The 18,143-nt window shown below is 36.5% G+C and overlaps 1 protein-coding gene across 9 annotated transcripts in view; it reads right to left on the bottom strand.

The window, feature by feature from the left end:
• Positions 1–18,143, bottom strand: part of LOC126474009 (broad-complex core protein) — a 163,929-nt gene that overhangs the window by 132,912 nt on the left and 12,874 nt on the right. For all 9 annotated transcript variants that reach the window (XR_007586555.1, XM_050101404.1, XM_050101401.1 and 6 more), the window contains exon 3: positions 2,735–2,920. Coding sequence is in view for 8 of the 9 variants with exons in the window: in XM_050101404.1 (XP_049957361.1) it covers positions 2,735–2,920 (186 nt within the window). In the remaining variant the exon portion in view is untranslated. The remainder of the gene's footprint in view (positions 1–2,734; positions 2,921–18,143) is intronic.

Here is an 18,143-nt window from a genome sequence, read left to right as displayed (position 1 = left end):
TTTAAGTTGGGGGGGGGGGGGCACAGCACGGTTGATGTTTGTTGTTCATACCTTCTTCACCTCGTAATCTTTCACTTTGTCGGCGGACTAAACACACTAGTAATCTCAGATTTCTTTTATAAAATACAAAATAATAATAATTACAGTAAGGTTAGCTCAAATGAGATTACTAACTCACAATGTGTTTATAGACAGTCAAACTCGCATTACAAATTAACATAACCGTTATAAATCATCATGTTCTCCTGGCATTGTAGCTGCAAAACCAATCCTTTGGCATACAGCTGGGTGTGTATTCCTAAAACAATGCTTTGGTGCCGTAGTTCATTGACACAATTGGTGCTACTAATTGTTTTAGTAACAGCTGATGATGGAGGTGAGCTATGTCAACAAAATTCTGTTTCAATAAGACACACACACTCAGCTGCATGCCTAAAAACTGGTTTCACAATATAACTATTAATTAGATCAGAAATTTCTTTGACAAAATTGCTTCCCACTAACATAACAAATGACTTTCAAGATGACAAAATTCCATTCCACATGTTGCAAATGTAAAATGGGAAATGATTTCGGTGGCTCTACAATAAGATATCTCCTCAACTTCCACCAAAATCATTGAGACTCTGTCAAAAAAAACTTCTCATACAAGAGTACCAGAAGGTTTAAAAGACTTAGGACTGAAATAAAACACGGAGGTGACAAAAGTCATTGGACAGTGATACGCACATATACAGATGGCAGTAGCATCATGTGTACAAGGTATAAAATAGCAGTGCATCAGTGGAGCTGCCATTTGTACTTATGTGATTCATGTGAAAAGCTTTCCAACGTGATTATGGCCACATGACGACAATTAACAGAGTTTGAACACAGAATGGTAGTTGGTGCTAGATGCATGGGACATTCCATTTAGGAAATTGTTAGGAAATTCAACATTCCAAGATCCACAGCATCAAGAGTGTGCCAAGAATACCAAATTTCAGGCATTACCTCTCACCACGGACTATGCAGCGCCTGACAACCTTCGCTTGATGACCCAGAACAGCTGTGTTAGCATTGAGTTGTCAATGCAAACAAGACAAGCAACTCTGCATGAAATAACCACAGAAATCAATATGGGATGTACAGCGAACATATCCATTAGGACAGAGCAGTGAAATTTGGCGTTAATGGGCTATGGCAGCATATGACCAATGCGAGTGCCTTTGCTAACAATAAGACATTGCCGGCAGCACCTCTCCTGTGCTCATGACCATATGGTCATATTGGATCCTAGACGATTGGGAAACTGTAGCCTGGTCAGATAAGTACCAATTTAGGCTGTTAAAGAGCTAATGGTAGGGCTCAAGAGTGGCAGATTGCACAAATCCATGGACACAAGCTGTCAATATGACATTGTGTAAGCTGGTGGTGGTGGCTCTATAATGGGTGTGGGCTGTGTTCGCATGGAATGGACCGGATCCTCTGGTGCGAATGAACCGAACCTTGACTGGAAATGATTATGTTCAGCTACTTGAAGACCATCTGCAGCCATTAATGGACTTCATGTTCCTAAAAAATGATGGAATTTATCAACTGAAGACATGAAGTCTGTAAATGAGTCTGCAATCATTTTATTTTTGGAATTTTTACTTTCACAAGTCCATGAGCACGTACCATGTACTCACATGTTTAACTTGACAATGATTTTTTATCAGAATATTTTATCGATCTGAAGCAAAAAACTGGTAATAAAGTGTAAAGAAGTCTGTGTGATCAAGATGGACTTGTGAAAATAAAAGTGCCAATGATGGAATTGTCGATGGACCACATCATTCATGACTGGTGTGAACAAAACTCGGGAAAATTCGAGCAAGTGATTTGGCCACTCAGATCACCCGACATGAATCCCTATGCACAATTATGGTACATAATCGAGAAATCAGTTTGTGCACAAAATACTGCACAGACAACACTTTCATAGTTATGGGTGGCTACAGAAGGAGCATGGCTCAATAACTCTGCAGAGGACTTCCAACAACTTACTGAGTACATGCCACATAGAGTTTCTACATTATGCTGGGAAATGGGAAGTCCGATGTGATATTAGGAGGTATTCCATTACTTTTATCATCTCAGTGTATTACTAACCTTCATATATTTTCCAATGATGATGATTATATTGCTTGGACAAAAGTGGATGACAGGCCTATCCTAAAGTTGGTTATCTCATTACAGGACTCAAAACATTTACAAATTATTTTAATCACAATAGTTGGTCATATCCTTTACTAAAAGGATCTTGCAAATTCTTTTTATATGATTAACTTTGTGCAGTATTGCAGCAGTTACCCTGAATGCGAATAATCATGAACTTTTCAAGTTTCAATTGTAGTAAAAATATAACTTATTAGCTGCTGAAACAGAAGGAATGAAAGCGAAGAATAACACTACATAAATAATGACAACAAATGGGGTTAGGTAGGAAAGGGGAGACAACAAAACAAAATGAGGTGATGTTATGCGTCTTCACACTGCAATTATAGCAGCAATGTAATGTTTTTATTTCGCAGACTACTTACACATACAACTTTTTAAAAGCTTGAACTGTTAAGAACTGGAGGAGAACCATTAATTAAACGTAGGAAGGCTTGTTGCATCATCAGACTACAACCAAACGAAGAATTATCTGCTATGGTGAATTCGTTTAAAAACAGTTATGGTAAAGATTTCAATGAAATTACGGACTTACCTCTTCTCTTTCATCTGCTTGCTGCGTAAGTCCACTAACTCTTAAAACTTCAGCAGTTTTTAGAAAGGAGCTGAGATTGCGCTGGTGCACATTTACTTCCCCATGGTAGATAAATTCAACAAGTGCATGGAGATCCGCAAATGCCACATCCTGGAGGACTATCACTGGGTGCTTGCAAGGAGTACTCTAGAAACAACAAAGCTATAGATGGAGTACTAGAAAAACTCCCATACTGACCATGAGATGATCAGCAGAAATCTGTTGATACAAGAATAGTGAAACAAGAGCTGTGTAACAGTGCCAGTCTTTCAAAAGTTACACTGCAAACAATGTGGTACATACAGTGTTCTTTCAATGCTATACACAAATTCACATATAAAATGATGGTGATATCTGTACACAACAAATATGACATTTTTGAGCCAATAATTAATCATAACTCACACATAATGAAAAATTATTCCAGGTGACAGCTACTACAAATGAGTGTGTGGTACAAGTCTACATGCTAAAATGCCAATTTCCGCTCATTATTTGTGTAGAAGTAGATGACCATATGTCGCATCCTTAAACCTAATAGCACTTTAGATTAAAAATTAATTTTCTTTACGGGCTGATAATATAAAGCAGTTGACCTTAAGATTAACACAGAACATGACCTCAGATCAAGACAACCTTGGAAATCTGCAGTGTATAAATGTTAATCCTGCAGATTATGTCTCCATGAAGTAGGATCATTTTTGATTGGGCTATATTTTGTGAATAAAGTGGAGTTCAACTACAACAGTCAGTTCAAAACCTAGTGCATTACATGTTCTGTGCAAATACAAGTTAAAATGAAGCAAATAAAACATAAAATAAAGGAAAGGCAATCATTCACCTATTGCTGATAGATGTGTGTGGTGTGCATAGAAACAAGCAACAGAAACAACATTTTACTCGCTTTCAAGCTCTTGATCACCACAGATGTCAATAATTATCGGTCAGCATCCTTGCTTACAGCATTTTCAAAAATCTTTGAGAAAATAATGTACTCAAAGAGTAGTTAGCCATCTCAAAAGTAATGGGATACTTTGTAAACCACAGTTCGGATTTAAAAAATGCTGTTCCATTGAGACAGCAATATACAATTTCACTGTCCACATAATAGAGTCTTTAGATAGTAAAATGTCACCAATAGAAACTTTCTGTGACTTGTCCAAAGCATTTGATCATGTGAACCATGACATTGTGTTACAGAAATTACAATTCTATGGTAAAAATGGGATAGCATATGAGTGGTTTAAGTTACACCTACAGAACAGGAAACAAGAAGTTTCTTTATAAGGATCAAGTGATTTAAATAAGTTTGCCACGTCATCTAACTGGGGTGAAATTACATTAAGTGTTCCACAGGGTTCAATCATGGGTCCCCTTCTATTCTTGATATATGTGAACAACCTCCCTTCTTATCTGAAACAAGAAGCTGAACTGACACTGTTTGCTGATGATACAAGCATCATTATTAATTCAGTAAAAGAAACTCCAATTGAAAACTATACAAACAAGGTCTTTGAAAAGTCATTAACTGGTTTTCTGCAAATGGGCTTGCTCTAAACTTTGGAAAAACACAGTACATCCAATTTTCTGCTGCAAAAAATGCAGTTCCTTCAATAAATATAATACATCAACAGAAGTCAGCAGACAGGGTGGAGCATACTAAGTTTTTGGGTGTACATATAGATGAGAATCTTAATTGGAAAATTCATATTTTGGGTCTTCTAAAGTGACTAGGTTCTAGCAACTTTTGCAATAAGAATAATTTCCAATTTTGAGAACATAGAAATTAGTAAGCTAACATACTTTGCATACTTTCACTCTCTGATGTCATACGGAATAATACTTTGGGGTAACTCAACACTTAGACAAAAGAAGGTGGTTGGAATAATGTGTGGGGTTCATAGTCGCACGTCTTGTAGGCATCTTTTTAAGACTGGGAATTCTTACAACGGCCTCACAGTACATTTACTCACTAATGAAATTTGTTCTCAACAACATGGACCAGTTTAAAAACAACAGTGACATTCATGATTATAATACCAGAAAAAAGAAAGACTTACACTATCCTTTACTCACCTATCTTTGACACAGAAAGGGGTAAAATACGCTGCTATAAAATTTTTTGACAAATTACCAGATGAAATAAAATGTCTGACAAACAGCAGTAATAGCTTCAAAAATAAATTGAAATCATATCTCCTTGACAACTCCTTCTATACCATAGATGAATTCTTGAATAGGAATAAATAAATCTATTAATATAGTATATGCATGTTGTGCCATTTAAGGGAATGGGGTAAATAATAGAAATATTAATCTTTAACACTGTACTGTAAAATATATATAACAACTAACTAACATAGTAGTGGTCGTAGTACACACACATTCACGCACACAACCACAATCACCAGAACACACATGACCATGACTGCAGCAAGTTTCCTGTGTATGAATGTATGTACATCTACTACAGCAAGAGCTCAAAACAATGCTATTTCTGTTGCGTATTTCTACGTGCCGTAACATCAGTCATCTAGAGGTGAATCTTTCCTTTAGTTTATGTGTCATACGTCCACAAATTTACATTGATGTTATAAAGAAGTTGTTACTGACCTAAAAAACATTAAGTACATAAAACAGGGGAAAGCCAACCACTCACTCATAGTGGATCAACACACCAAGCACAGAAAACAGCATTTACACTAGCTCTCTTTATAGCAATTGTGTGTACGTTCACACATACATATGCATGCAACCCCCCCCCCCCCTTCCTCCCCCATTTCAGTGGCCACATGTTATTTTTCTATTGTGTGTTCCTGCACTCCACACATCAATCTGCTATAGGTGAGTGGTTGCTTTTCCCTTATTTTACATGCTGCTATATCCAGGTATTTCCATTATTGTTAAAAATGTTAAGTAAATATATAAATATACACTGCTGAAGACATAAACATTATTCCCCTCACTAGGGTTGGGTGATTATCAGCTGTGTAAGTAATGAGTGCAAATAATAATTATTCTCCTAACAATTCTTGGTGATTACTCATAATTAATGTAGCAACCAATAATGGTTGAACACACAATATGTTCTTTAGGCTAGAACAGCAGTAACTACACAATTCACATTAAACTTTAACTATAAAACAAGTGTTTAAATTGCTATGGCAACTGCGCACAATTAACGAACAGAACTAGCAGTACACTCAAGTAACTCAGTTAGTAAAAATCAGGTAGTGGCTCAGTGATTGCATCATGCAGGAATACAATTTTCCAAGGATCTAAGGTTCGATCTCATGTCAGTCCTGGGAACTTTTTCACTTCACTTGCAACTTCCCCCCCTGTCAATGTTTGTCAATATGCAAAATATTGAGTTGTTTATCTTTAGGACTTAAAGAGTATAACTAAATCACATGACAATTAGCATAGCTGCAGCATCTGACTTGCACAGATAACACTTTATTTATTAGGGGAGGAGTTTCCAGTGAAATCCCGCACCAGTAACGTACCGAGGTCACGGTCACCTCACAATACTGTTCTTACCAGCTAAATGTACACATTCTTCTTCATTTTTATTTTCTGCAAGAACAATAATTTCATTTGAAGTTACAGTTGTCTGTTCGTTTACTGACAATGTGAATGAACACCTTTGCTGTTATTTCAATCTCTATTAGGCCAGGAAGCGAACAAGAATGTAATTAATAATACACTGAAGAGCCAAAGAAACTGGTACACCTGCCTAATATCGTGTAGGACACCTGCGAGCAGGAGAAGTGCCCCAACAAGATGTGGCATGGACTCGACTAATGTCTGAAGTAGTGCTGGAGGGAATTGACACCATGAATCCTGCAGGGCTGTCCATAAATCCGTGAGTACAAGGGGGTGGAGATCTCTTCTGAACAGCACATTGCAAGGCATTCCAGATATGTTCAATAACGGTCACATCTGCAGAGTTTGGCGGACAGTGGAAGTGTTAAACTCGGAAGAGTTTTTCTGGAGCCACTCTGTAGCAATTCTGTACGTGTGGGGTGTCACACTACCAAAGCTGGAATGCCCAAGTACCTGACAAGAGTCACATCTAGATGTATCAGGGGTCCCATATCAACTCCAACCGCACATGCCTCACATCATTATAGTGCCTCCACCACCTTGACAGTCCCCTGCTGACATGCAGGGTATATGGATTCATGAAACAAGACTCATCCAGCCAGGCAACATGTTTCCAGCCATCAACAGTCCAACGTTGGTGTGGACAGGCCCAGGCTAGGCGTAAAGCTTTGTGTCGTGCAGTCATAGATGGTATACAAGTGGGCCTTCAGCTCCGAAACCCCATATCGGTGATGGTTCGCACGCTGACACTTGTTGATGGCCCAGCATTGAAATCTGCAGCAATTTGCAAAAGCATTGCACTTCTGTCATATTGAACGATTAACTTCAGTCATTGTTGGTTCCATTCCTGCAGAATCTTTTTCCGGCTGCAGCAATATTGGAGATTTGATGTTTTCCGGATTCCTGATATTTATGGTACACTCATGAAATGGTCATACAGGAAAATCTCTACTTCATCGCTACCTCAGAGATGCTCAGTCCCATTGCTCATGCACAGACTATAACACCATGTTTCTAATCACTTAAATCTTAATAACCTGCTCCTGTAACAGCAGTAACTGATCTAAAAACTGCACCAGGCACTTGTTGCCTTGTATAGTTGCAGATTGCAACGTCATATCCTGCCCGTTTACATATATCTGTACTTGAATACGCAAACCTATACCAGTCTCTTTGGTGCTTCTGTGTATCATTAACTACCTTTTAAGCAGTAAATTTATTTCAAAAATTTATCTAAGTGTATTAAAACGTACAAAAATCACCACAAATAACAATGGGATGAAAGTCTGCAGTGTCATCATAGGGAGTTGAAAAAGGAATAAATTGTGGCTTCAGGAAAGTAATAAGCTTCTGTCCATTTTCCATAACAGTAGGGCTGACAAACTTACTGCTTCCAGTTTTATCCATTTACATGTACACTCTGCAAACCACTGTGAAGTGCATGGCAGAGGGTATGTCCCATTGTGCCAGTTATTAAGGCTTCTTCCCATTTACTCATGTAAAGAGCACAGGGAGAATGATTATTTAAATGCCTCTTTGTGTGCTGCAATTAATCTAATCTTGTCCTCACAATCCCTATTTGAGTAATACGGAGGATGTTGTAGTATATTCCCAGAATCATCCCTTAAAGCCTGTTCTTGAAACTTTGTAAGTAAGCTCTCTTGGGATAGTTTACATTTACCTTCAAGAGATTGGCAGTTCAGTTTCTTCAGCATCTCTGCGACAGTCTCCTACATTCATGCCCCTGTTGGTCCTATTTGGTACAGGTCCCACACATTTGAGCAACATTCCAGAATGGGTAACAAGAGTGATTTGTAAGCAATCTCATTTGCAGACTGATTGCACTTTCCTAGTACTCTGCCAATAAACCAGAGTCTACCATCTGCTTTATCCTTGATCCAAGGCTTTCAGTATGTCATGTGAGAAAAGTGTAAGTTGGATTTCGTATTATCGGTGTTTTCGGAATCCTTGCTGGTTGCATTGGAGGAGGTCATTCTCTTCAAAATACTTCTTTATGTTTTGAGATCAGTAGATGCTCTAAGATTCTACAACAAATTGATGTCAAAGATATCAGACAGTAGTTTTGTGGATCACTCTTACATGCACATCCATACTCCACAAGCCACCGTACGATGTGAGGCGGTGGGTAACCTCTACCACTAGTCATTTGCTTTCCTGTTCCACTCGCAAATAGAGTGAGGGAAAAATGACTGTCTATATGCCTCCGTATAAGCCCCAATCTCTCTAAATCTTATCCTCATGGCCCTTACGTGAGATGTACTTGACAGCAGTAGTCAGCCTTAAATGCCAATTCTCTAAATAGCGCTCCTCGAAAAGAACATCGTCTTCCCTCCAGCGAATCCTATTTGAGTTCTTGAAGAATTATCATTCTACTTGAGTGCTGTTTGAAACTACTGGTAACAAATCTAGCAGTCCATCTCTGAACTGCTTCGATTCTTCCTTTAACCTAACCTGGTGCAGATTCCAAACACTCAAACAGTACTCAACAATGGGTAGCAATAGCGTCCTATACTGCATTCCCTGCTACAAACATAACATACTTGTTCCATATCATATTGCTTTGCAACATTAAGCCAAGATATTTAATTGACATGACTGTGTGAAGTAGCACACTAATAATGCCGTACTCTAACATTATAGGTTTGCTTTTCTTACTCATCTACATTAACTTACATTTGTCTACATTTAGGGCTACCTGTCATTCATCATACCAACTAGCAATTTTGTCGAAGTCCTCTTGTATCATGCTACAGTCACTCAAAGATCACTCCTTTCCATGCACCAAGCATCATCAGCAAACACCCACAGACTACTGCTTACCCTGTCTGCCAAATCATTAACATATACGGATAATAACAGCAGTCCTATCACACTTTCCTGGGGCACTCCTGATGATACCACTGTCTCTGATGAATACAAGCCGTTGAGGACAACGTACTAGGCTCCATTACTTAAAGAAGTCTTCGAGCTACTTGCATATCTGGGAACCTATTCCATATGGTCATACCTTCTCATTATGAACTTTTCTTCTGGATACATGCCTATCCAGTGCATGGTCAACTATTGTTTTAAACTAGAACCATATTTCCTCTACATGCTCCTATCCTGTGCTAAAGTTCCAAGTTCCTCACTGACATATGACACTACTCGTTTTTATCTACTTTGTCAAATGCTTTACAGAAATCTAGGAATATGGAATCTGTCCACTGCCCTTCTTGTAATTGGGTGTGACCTGTACTTTGTTCAAATGTTCAAACTACTGAGCACAGTTCTCTGTTAAAGGGATATACGACAGATGATGTTAAAGGGGGGCTAACTTGGCAACAAATCCAGTACAGAATCTGGCACGGATTCCATCGAGCCCCAGGAATTCGTTCAATTTTAGTGATTTTAGCTGTTTCTCCACACTACCATAACACTTATTTCACTCATCTTTTCACTGATCCTAGAATTAAATTGGGGCATTTGCCTGGATTTTCCTTCATAAAGAAAAGTTTGAAAATGAAGTTAAGCATTTCAGTTTTTGTTTTGCTACCCTCAATTTCAGTTCTCCTCTCATTCTTTAATGACTGAACTAAACCCTTTGGTGGGACTAACAGCCTTTACATATGACCAGAATTTCTTTGTGCTTTTCACACACTGCTCTCTTGACAGCGAAATATGTTTCATTCAGCATATCATTATCTATAGACATATGCTTTGTTTTACACCTATTAAGCAGTACTTCCTGTTCCTTTAGAAGTGTCTTTACAGTGCCTGTATGCCATGAAGGGGCCCTCTCATTATGAACTTTTCTTCTGGATACATGTCTATCCAGTGCATGGTCAACTATTGTTTTAAACGTGAGCCATATTTCTTGTACATGCACCTGCCCTGTGCTAACGTTCCAAGTTTCTCACTGATACATGACACTACTCTTTTTTATCTAAATTACTGAACATATATTTTCTACTTGTTTTAGGTATCCTTTGTAGTTAGATCATTGTTGCCACAACTGTGTCATGCTCACTGATACCAGTTTCAATGTAGACATCCTCAAAGAAGTCAGGTCTAATAGTTACCACTGGATCTAATCTATTTCCACTGTGAGTGGAGTTCCGAACAATTTGTTCTACTAGTTTTCAGAGAAAGCATTTAGTTTTCAAGATGTCCTGTCATGCCTGCAACTAACAAAGCTGTTAATTCTCCCAATTGACTGGGATGTTTAAAGTCTCCACTGATGTTTACAATAAGACTGGGGAACTTATGTACAAGTCTATCCATTTCAACCTTGGAAATTTTTGACACTGTTTTTACTGCAGTTTAAAATCTTCCCCGATTCTTTTTTTAATGTTGCTGCACAACACTGTCACATATTTCCAGTCATGATTCATTAATATGTTCTGTGAATTAAAATTAACAGCGACTTCTTCCCACGTCTTTTCTTTGTCGGCAACGACAACTTCATCGGTTTGTTGTCTTCTTTTGTGTCTTATATTGACCCAATTCAATGTCCAACAATAAATCTTTTTCTGCTTACTCTTCTCCATGTTTATAACACAACACCTTCAATAATAAATACTGTGCATCTACAATGTAAAATTCATGCCTGCAGCCAAAGCGCAATAATGATATCAACAGCTGATTTTAGCCATGTTGCCCAGTGTATTTTGTGCTATACAAGAAAGTGGAGTCCTGAACAGAGTTCAATTTCTGAACTAATGTCAAAACTGACCTCCAGTTAGCAATAATTATACAATCGCCCCTAAGTGTCACAGTTTGGGATCAGCACAGAAAATTGTAATATGCTGAATTCTATATCTTGGTTCTGTTTAGCAAAATCATTATAACTTTGTTGAACACGGGAGTCAACAAAGTCCAAGATTGAAGTAGCTTTTAGGGACAAATTAATTAACTGCATTTAAGTCAAGCACTGTAATGAATGCAGAAAACCACCACCAACTACATTATTGTTGATGTAACACAGAATCTTTCAACAGTAAAATTGAAAATCTCGGTTAAATATTAAAATGAAGCTAATTATTTGTTTCTTTCACTCGTTCAACTTATTTTGGCAGTTATGTGCATTAAGCAGCTAGTGTAAAATCACCCTCGAGCAAAGTTCATTAATATTTATCCTAGTTTTACTGACACATCACACTGCTCAGGTAACATCCTTACATTAATATCCATACTATGTAAACCACTGTAAAGTGCATGACAGGGGGTACTTCCAATTCTACAATTTATTAGGGCTTCTTCCTATTCAATCTGCATACTGAATGTGGGAAGAATGATTGCTGAACTGCCTCTGTGTGCACTTTAATTAGTCTAAGCAAGATTTTGCAAACCCTATGGGGTAGATACGTAGGGGCTGAAGCGTATTCCTAGATTCCTCAATTAAATACCTATTCTTGAAACTTTGCCTATCTTCAAGTATAAGCCAGTTCACTTTTTTCCTTTTTTTCCAGTATTTCTATTACGCTCTCCCATGAGTTAAACAAATCTTTGTACATTTGTGGTGCCCTCATAGCAAGAAAATAATTGTTTATCTAGTAACAAATGCTCTTTCTGATCTTGGTGCACAATTAGTTAGGAAAAATAACATAGTGTCTCACAGTATGGTTGCTCCATAGCGCAAATAAATTAGAGTAATTAATGTCTACTCCAGGACAAATGTTTTTATGAGCAATTTATAGGAGATGACCTAGTATTAAATTTATTATGAACCAAACAGTAACATAAAATTTAATCTATTACATGATAAAGTCATGTCATTATTTGAAAATGGCTTTCTGTCTAAGCTAATTAGCATGGACAGTGAATAGACATGTTTAAAAAAGGGATCACTAAAGGGACTAAAGTACCTTGTGAAAAGAAAAGTGAAATGTATCTGGTCAAGAATGAGTAGAGATCCTGCAGTAGATGCACATTATAAAAGCTATTCAAAATTACTACAAAAACTTGGAAAAAATCAAAGCACATGCACAAAATGTCAAGACATCAGGAAGTCCCACGAAAGACTTAACATTATATGGGATTTACCGAAATGAGAGGCCGACCTACCAGCCTGATAACAGGATGACATTACTGAATGAATGGAAGGGCTATAAATGATATCTAACTGGTAGCAAATATATTTGATAATCATTTCTTAAATATAACAGAAATTATGGGGACAAACATTTCAAGAGAAAAATCACAGCAGTATGTTGAAAACGTAACATTATTAAAATTCAATCATATGAATAGATCACCATCTTCTCCTTCTGAAATTAAGAAAATTATATGTTCTCTCAAAAATAAAATCTCATCTGTTTTTGATGGTGTTACCAATAAAGTTTTTAGGATTTGCTCCAGTCTTATTTGAAATATGTAATGCATCACTAACTCAAGGCAGTTTTACTGATAAGACTGAAATATGCCATTAAACACCTATTTAAGAAAGGTGATAAGAGAGATGTCAAAAGCAACAGACCTGTTTCACTGCTGACATCATTTTCCAAAATGTTTTACCTTAGCAACAATAATAGCCTCAGTAGAGTGGGTTTCAGAAGGGTTGCCCTACTGAGAGAGCCAATTAGATGTTCACTCATCAAATTTTACGAACATTAGATAAGAAAACAGAGCCAGTAGCTATATTCAGTGACCTATAAGGCATCTGACTGTGAGAATCACAGTATTACGCTAGACAAATTTAAGTTTTATGGGATGGATGGTACAGCCAACCAATGAATAACGTCGTATCTAAACAAAAAAAAAAATGCAGGGAGTTATACTTAGTAATTAAAACAATACAGCCAGGGAATTAATTCTGAATGGGGAGAAATCACATTTAGAGTTCTCCAAGGCTCAATCTTAGGTCCACTACTGTTCCTCTTATGTGTGAACTATCTTCCATCTAACACACAAGAAGAATTAGTTCTTTTTGATGAAGACACTAGTATTGTAATCAATCCAAGCACACATACACAAACAGAAGAAGTTGTAAACAATGCTCTTAACAGACTGGTTTTCTGCAAATGATATCATCCTCAATTTCAAAAAGGCACACATATTCAATTCTGCACATCTGGGGGCACCACACAAATGAAAGGTGTAACACATGGTGATGAGATAATAAGTAGAGTAGGAACTTCAAAATTCTTAGGAGTCCATACTGATGAGAATTTAAACTGGAAAAAGCACATTTTGGGATTGCTAAAACAATTCAGTTCAGCTATATTTGTGCTCAGAATGATTGTAAATCTTGTGGAGAGGGGAGAAAAGAAACAGCAAGTTGACATATTTTGCATACTTTCATTTGATAATGTCATATGAAATAATGTTGTGGGGTAAGTCTGCGTTGCTCATAAATGTGTTGCAAGAATATTATGTGATCACACACAATCATACTGTAGACATCTATTTAAGGAGTTGGGCATTCTGACTACTGCTTCACAGTAATTTATTCTCTCATGAAGTATGTTGTAAATAATCCAGCCACTACAGTTCAAAATGAACAATGATGCACATTGTAACAGGGCATCTTCATCTAGCATTACTTTTCCTCAACAGTAGTTGTCGATACCAGTATTATTTTTCAGATTTTAGACACGTCAATATTATCTCAGTTGCTTTTCTAAAAACTTTCAAATTTTATACACTGTATGTTATATTTCAAGCTAAAATTTATGAAAAGGAATTATTTTATAAAATATTTTAGTTTCAATGTTGTAATCAATAAGTACTAGTTTTGAATGAGCAGGATTTTTTTATAAACATTTGAAATAATGAAATATTTGCACTAATGAAATATTTGCACATTTAAAATTTCTATTATTACTTATGCTACATTTAAAATTTATATTATTACTCATGCAATTCTGTTCTGTTTACTGTGTTTACTTCCACATTCATATATGAAATAATAATTGAAATTAATAATGGAACAGTGGCTAGTAGGAATTTATTTGTTAAGAAAAATTGTGAACCCTCTGGAATAATGTTTTCCCAGCAGAATGTGAGTTATAAGCTTGGCTCTGATGTGATCAGACATATTTTTGTATAATAGGTGTGAACAATGTAATTTCGGTTTTGTTAATGTGAAAAATCAAAAGACTGTATGATATACTAACATGTGGGGAAAATATATTTACATAACCAACAATCTTCAGATTTATTTAGTTGAAACCAACTGTGAGGACCTGACATGAGATTTTCTGGTTCAAGAATCAGACCCCTAGACAAGAAGAACTGGAGCCATCTCAACGTGACAAGCTAAGAAACATGAAAATTTATTGTAATCTTTGATCCTCTCAAAAACTTCATAAAGGCTTTGCTTATTAATTACTGAGAATGGGCATTGTTTAATATGGACAATAGCTGGAAGGAGGGGGAGAGTACAACATAACTACAATTCCAAAAGGAAAAATGACATTCATTACTCCACATTAAGACTGTCTTTAGCACAAAAAGGGTTGTACAATGGTGTAACAAAAATTTTTGATAACTTACCCAGTGATATAAAATGTCTGATAGACAGCAAGACAAAAGTTGGAAAATACTGAACCTTGACAACTCCTTGTATTCCATAAAAAAATTTTCTGTTACTGTAATATATAAAAGATGGTGACCATGAATTACTAACTCCCATCTGATAAAGAAAACACCACCACCTTATAAATATTCAGCGTGTAGCCATATTTACAAATTAATTTGTGATGTGAACGTAAAATGACTTGTTCCACATCATTATAATTTACTGTGGAAAATGATCCATGGAGCATGAAACAAATTTCTTTCTCTCAGTCGTAACTGTTCTGCTACTCAATATCCTATGATTGATCTGCAAACAACAAAGCACAGCTGCAAAGACAGGATGTGCACCCACAGAGGGGGTGGGGGAAGTATTTTTCCTGGCTTTCCCAGTTCAAAACACTTTCTACCACGTGAAAACACAGTTTTTTTCCGTGTGAAAATACTCTGTACCCCTGGTTAAAGTACATTTTTTCCATGTTAAGTGACAATATACTTTCCCTCAGAGCTTTAGAGTTGAACAAAAGACCGTAGCGGGTAAACTGCGTGAGATAGGAGCTACCACCCAACAAAATGTCACCAAGTTAAACAAAAAATTTTAAATGTGGAAAACAAAGTAACTGTTTTAGATCAAAAAATTTCAGCAGTTCAGGAATGTTGTATTAACAAAAATCAGTCTGCAAACAATGGTAATGCATGGTCCAACACTCCTAACAAAAGCTTTCCATCAGATAACTTACATCCAGTGGATTTTCTGCAGCACTGCATAGTTAAGCTTTGTGTCTGGCATGAATGACAATCAAAAAATTAAATTTGTTAAAAGTTTTCCTGATGGCGAAGCTCTGTCATGTGTATACTTAAATTTAAATCAGTGGGAAACATATGAGTTTCGAGAGAAATTTCTTAAATATATTTTGGTTGGAAGCAGAACAGGGGAGAACCAAAAGTGAATTTTTCAATGGTCCTAATTATAGGAATAGGGACAGCAATTTGAAAGAGTTTTGTACTAACCAGTTTAAAAAATTATCATATCTTGACAAACCATTGGACGAAATGACCTTGATTGGTTCACTTAACAGGAGATTACCAGAAAGATTGCAATGGGATTTGGTACACTCACCTGACTATTGTTTTGAACAGGTTTTACAATATGTTTACATGCAGTAGAAAGAAGTATGTATCATAATAATAGGAATGATAGAAACCACAATGGGAGTGATCACAGAAACAGTGATAATGGTAATTTCCACCAAGATCAAAGTCACAATGGGAAGAGAAATTTTGAACAGCAGCAGGATAGGAATAATGGGAATAATCAAGTGCATTTTAATTGAAGAAACAGACGTAATTCCTCACGAAACAGGTGTTCGTCTCAATGAAGGTCCATGGTTTTGGGGCAATGAAACATAATAAGCACAGGACCTCTAAGTTACACTTGCAACTGGACAGTAATAACAGTTTTATGTATCTAAAATTGAACAGAAGGAATATCAGATTTCTAATTTATGTTTTGATCAAGAATTTTGGGATACTGTATTTAATTATGTTGATGTAAGTGCTAATCACAAACCATAATGTGAGAGTATTGAAAATTTTGGTGTAGTATGTACTAACGATTTCTTTTGCTGTATGGAAAACAGTGTTGTTGATGTATGTAAATCAGGTAATGACAGTATTGGATCTGAACTAGGTGGTATTTCTGATGTAGATGTGACAGAGTTATGAAGCAACTGAGGTTTGTAAGTCTGAGACTGGTGGCTTATTGTAAATGAATGTAGGTGAGGTAAGGGACATTGATAGAGATGAGACTTGTATATGAGTGATGCTATTAATGAAGTAATTTTGAAGGAATATGATGATGATTAAGTATCAGGTATTGGTGGAATTTAAGAATAATGAAGTTTCAGAGTTATTTGTAAATGATGTTGGCAATAAAGGTAAGTGACATATGTGGTGATATAAGTGAGGGTCATGGACTACCAGTCGAGTCAGAACAGTTTTTCATTAATGTCATGCAGAGTAATGATCCAAACAGTAAAGGTGAGGGTATCTCTGAGCCTGGAGAATAAACGTGAAAACTTTTTGAAGTTTGTTTGGGAGCAGATTGATGATAACTTAGATAAAGGTGCTTTCTGGAATAAGTTAGCTGTGGTTAGTCAGAATTTGAATCCCAATTGGTGGAATGATGTGAAAGAGAACCAAAGCAAGAAGTGTAACTTTGACAGTAATGTGTTTTGTGTTCCTTCTGTAACAAGTGACATTAGTTGTGCCATGGAATCTATTTATTGTCTTCAATCTTTACCTGACAACATGGGTAATCAAAGTAATGTTATGATACCTGTAAAGTTGACAAAATTTTGTGATGACAATGTGGATGGAGCATTTGATGAAATTGAAAGTGATCTTTTGCATCAAGTGTCTGACAAGGGGAATGATTCCTATTTTGAGTGTCCTTACATTAAAATTAAGATTGACCAGGGGTAAGGCAACTGTTTGATTGATACCGGTAGCCCAATTTGTGGCATATCTGAATAATTTAGAGACAAGATCAAGTATAGTAAGAATTTTGTGGAAATGTCTGTTGTAGGTGTAAAGATAGAGGAGTACAAGTAAGCAAAGCAAACTGATAAAATGTCAGGTACTTTTAACGTTTAGTATAGAAGAGAAGACCTTTGAACATGGATGCTTAGTCGTCCTCAGTCTGGAAGAAAATATAATTCACGGTATAGATTGGATAGTGAAAGTTGTGGCTTGTTTCTGATGGAGTGCTAAAGAATTGTTTATTTTGGAACCTACAAGTAATACTTATGTGAAAACTTGTGAAAACTAATTTCGGTATTTTGAACTGTGGGAAAAGTTGTAACTATCTGCAAAACATTGTGAACCAAGGTGAGTACCACATGTTTGATGATTATACAGATTTTGATGAGACTGAGGCTCAGTATTTTGAAAGTATAGTAGATTCTAAAGTGAGGTAAGTTAGAACTCTTATGACCAACAAAACGGAAAACTTAGGAATTTGTTATTGGACTTTAGAAATGTGTTCAGTGAAAGACCATGGAAAGTGAAAGGCTATCATGGTGGAATGAGAATTGTTTTGGACTATAGACATCTTAGTAAGTTTCTTATCAGAAAGAATGACCATCCTGAAAACATGGACAAGTTGTTACACAAGTCTGGTTATGTAAAATTCATGAGTAGTTTGGACTTGACCTCTGTATTTCACCAGATTCCAGTTGAAATTAAT

Source organism: Schistocerca serialis, chromosome 4 (assembly GCF_023864345.2).
Source record: "Schistocerca serialis cubense isolate TAMUIC-IGC-003099 chromosome 4, iqSchSeri2.2, whole genome shotgun sequence".
Lineage (NCBI taxonomy): Eukaryota > Metazoa > Arthropoda > Insecta > Orthoptera > Acrididae > Schistocerca > Schistocerca serialis.
Note: the sequence above shows the minus strand (reverse complement) of the source record. Positions and strands in the feature narration are given on the sequence as shown.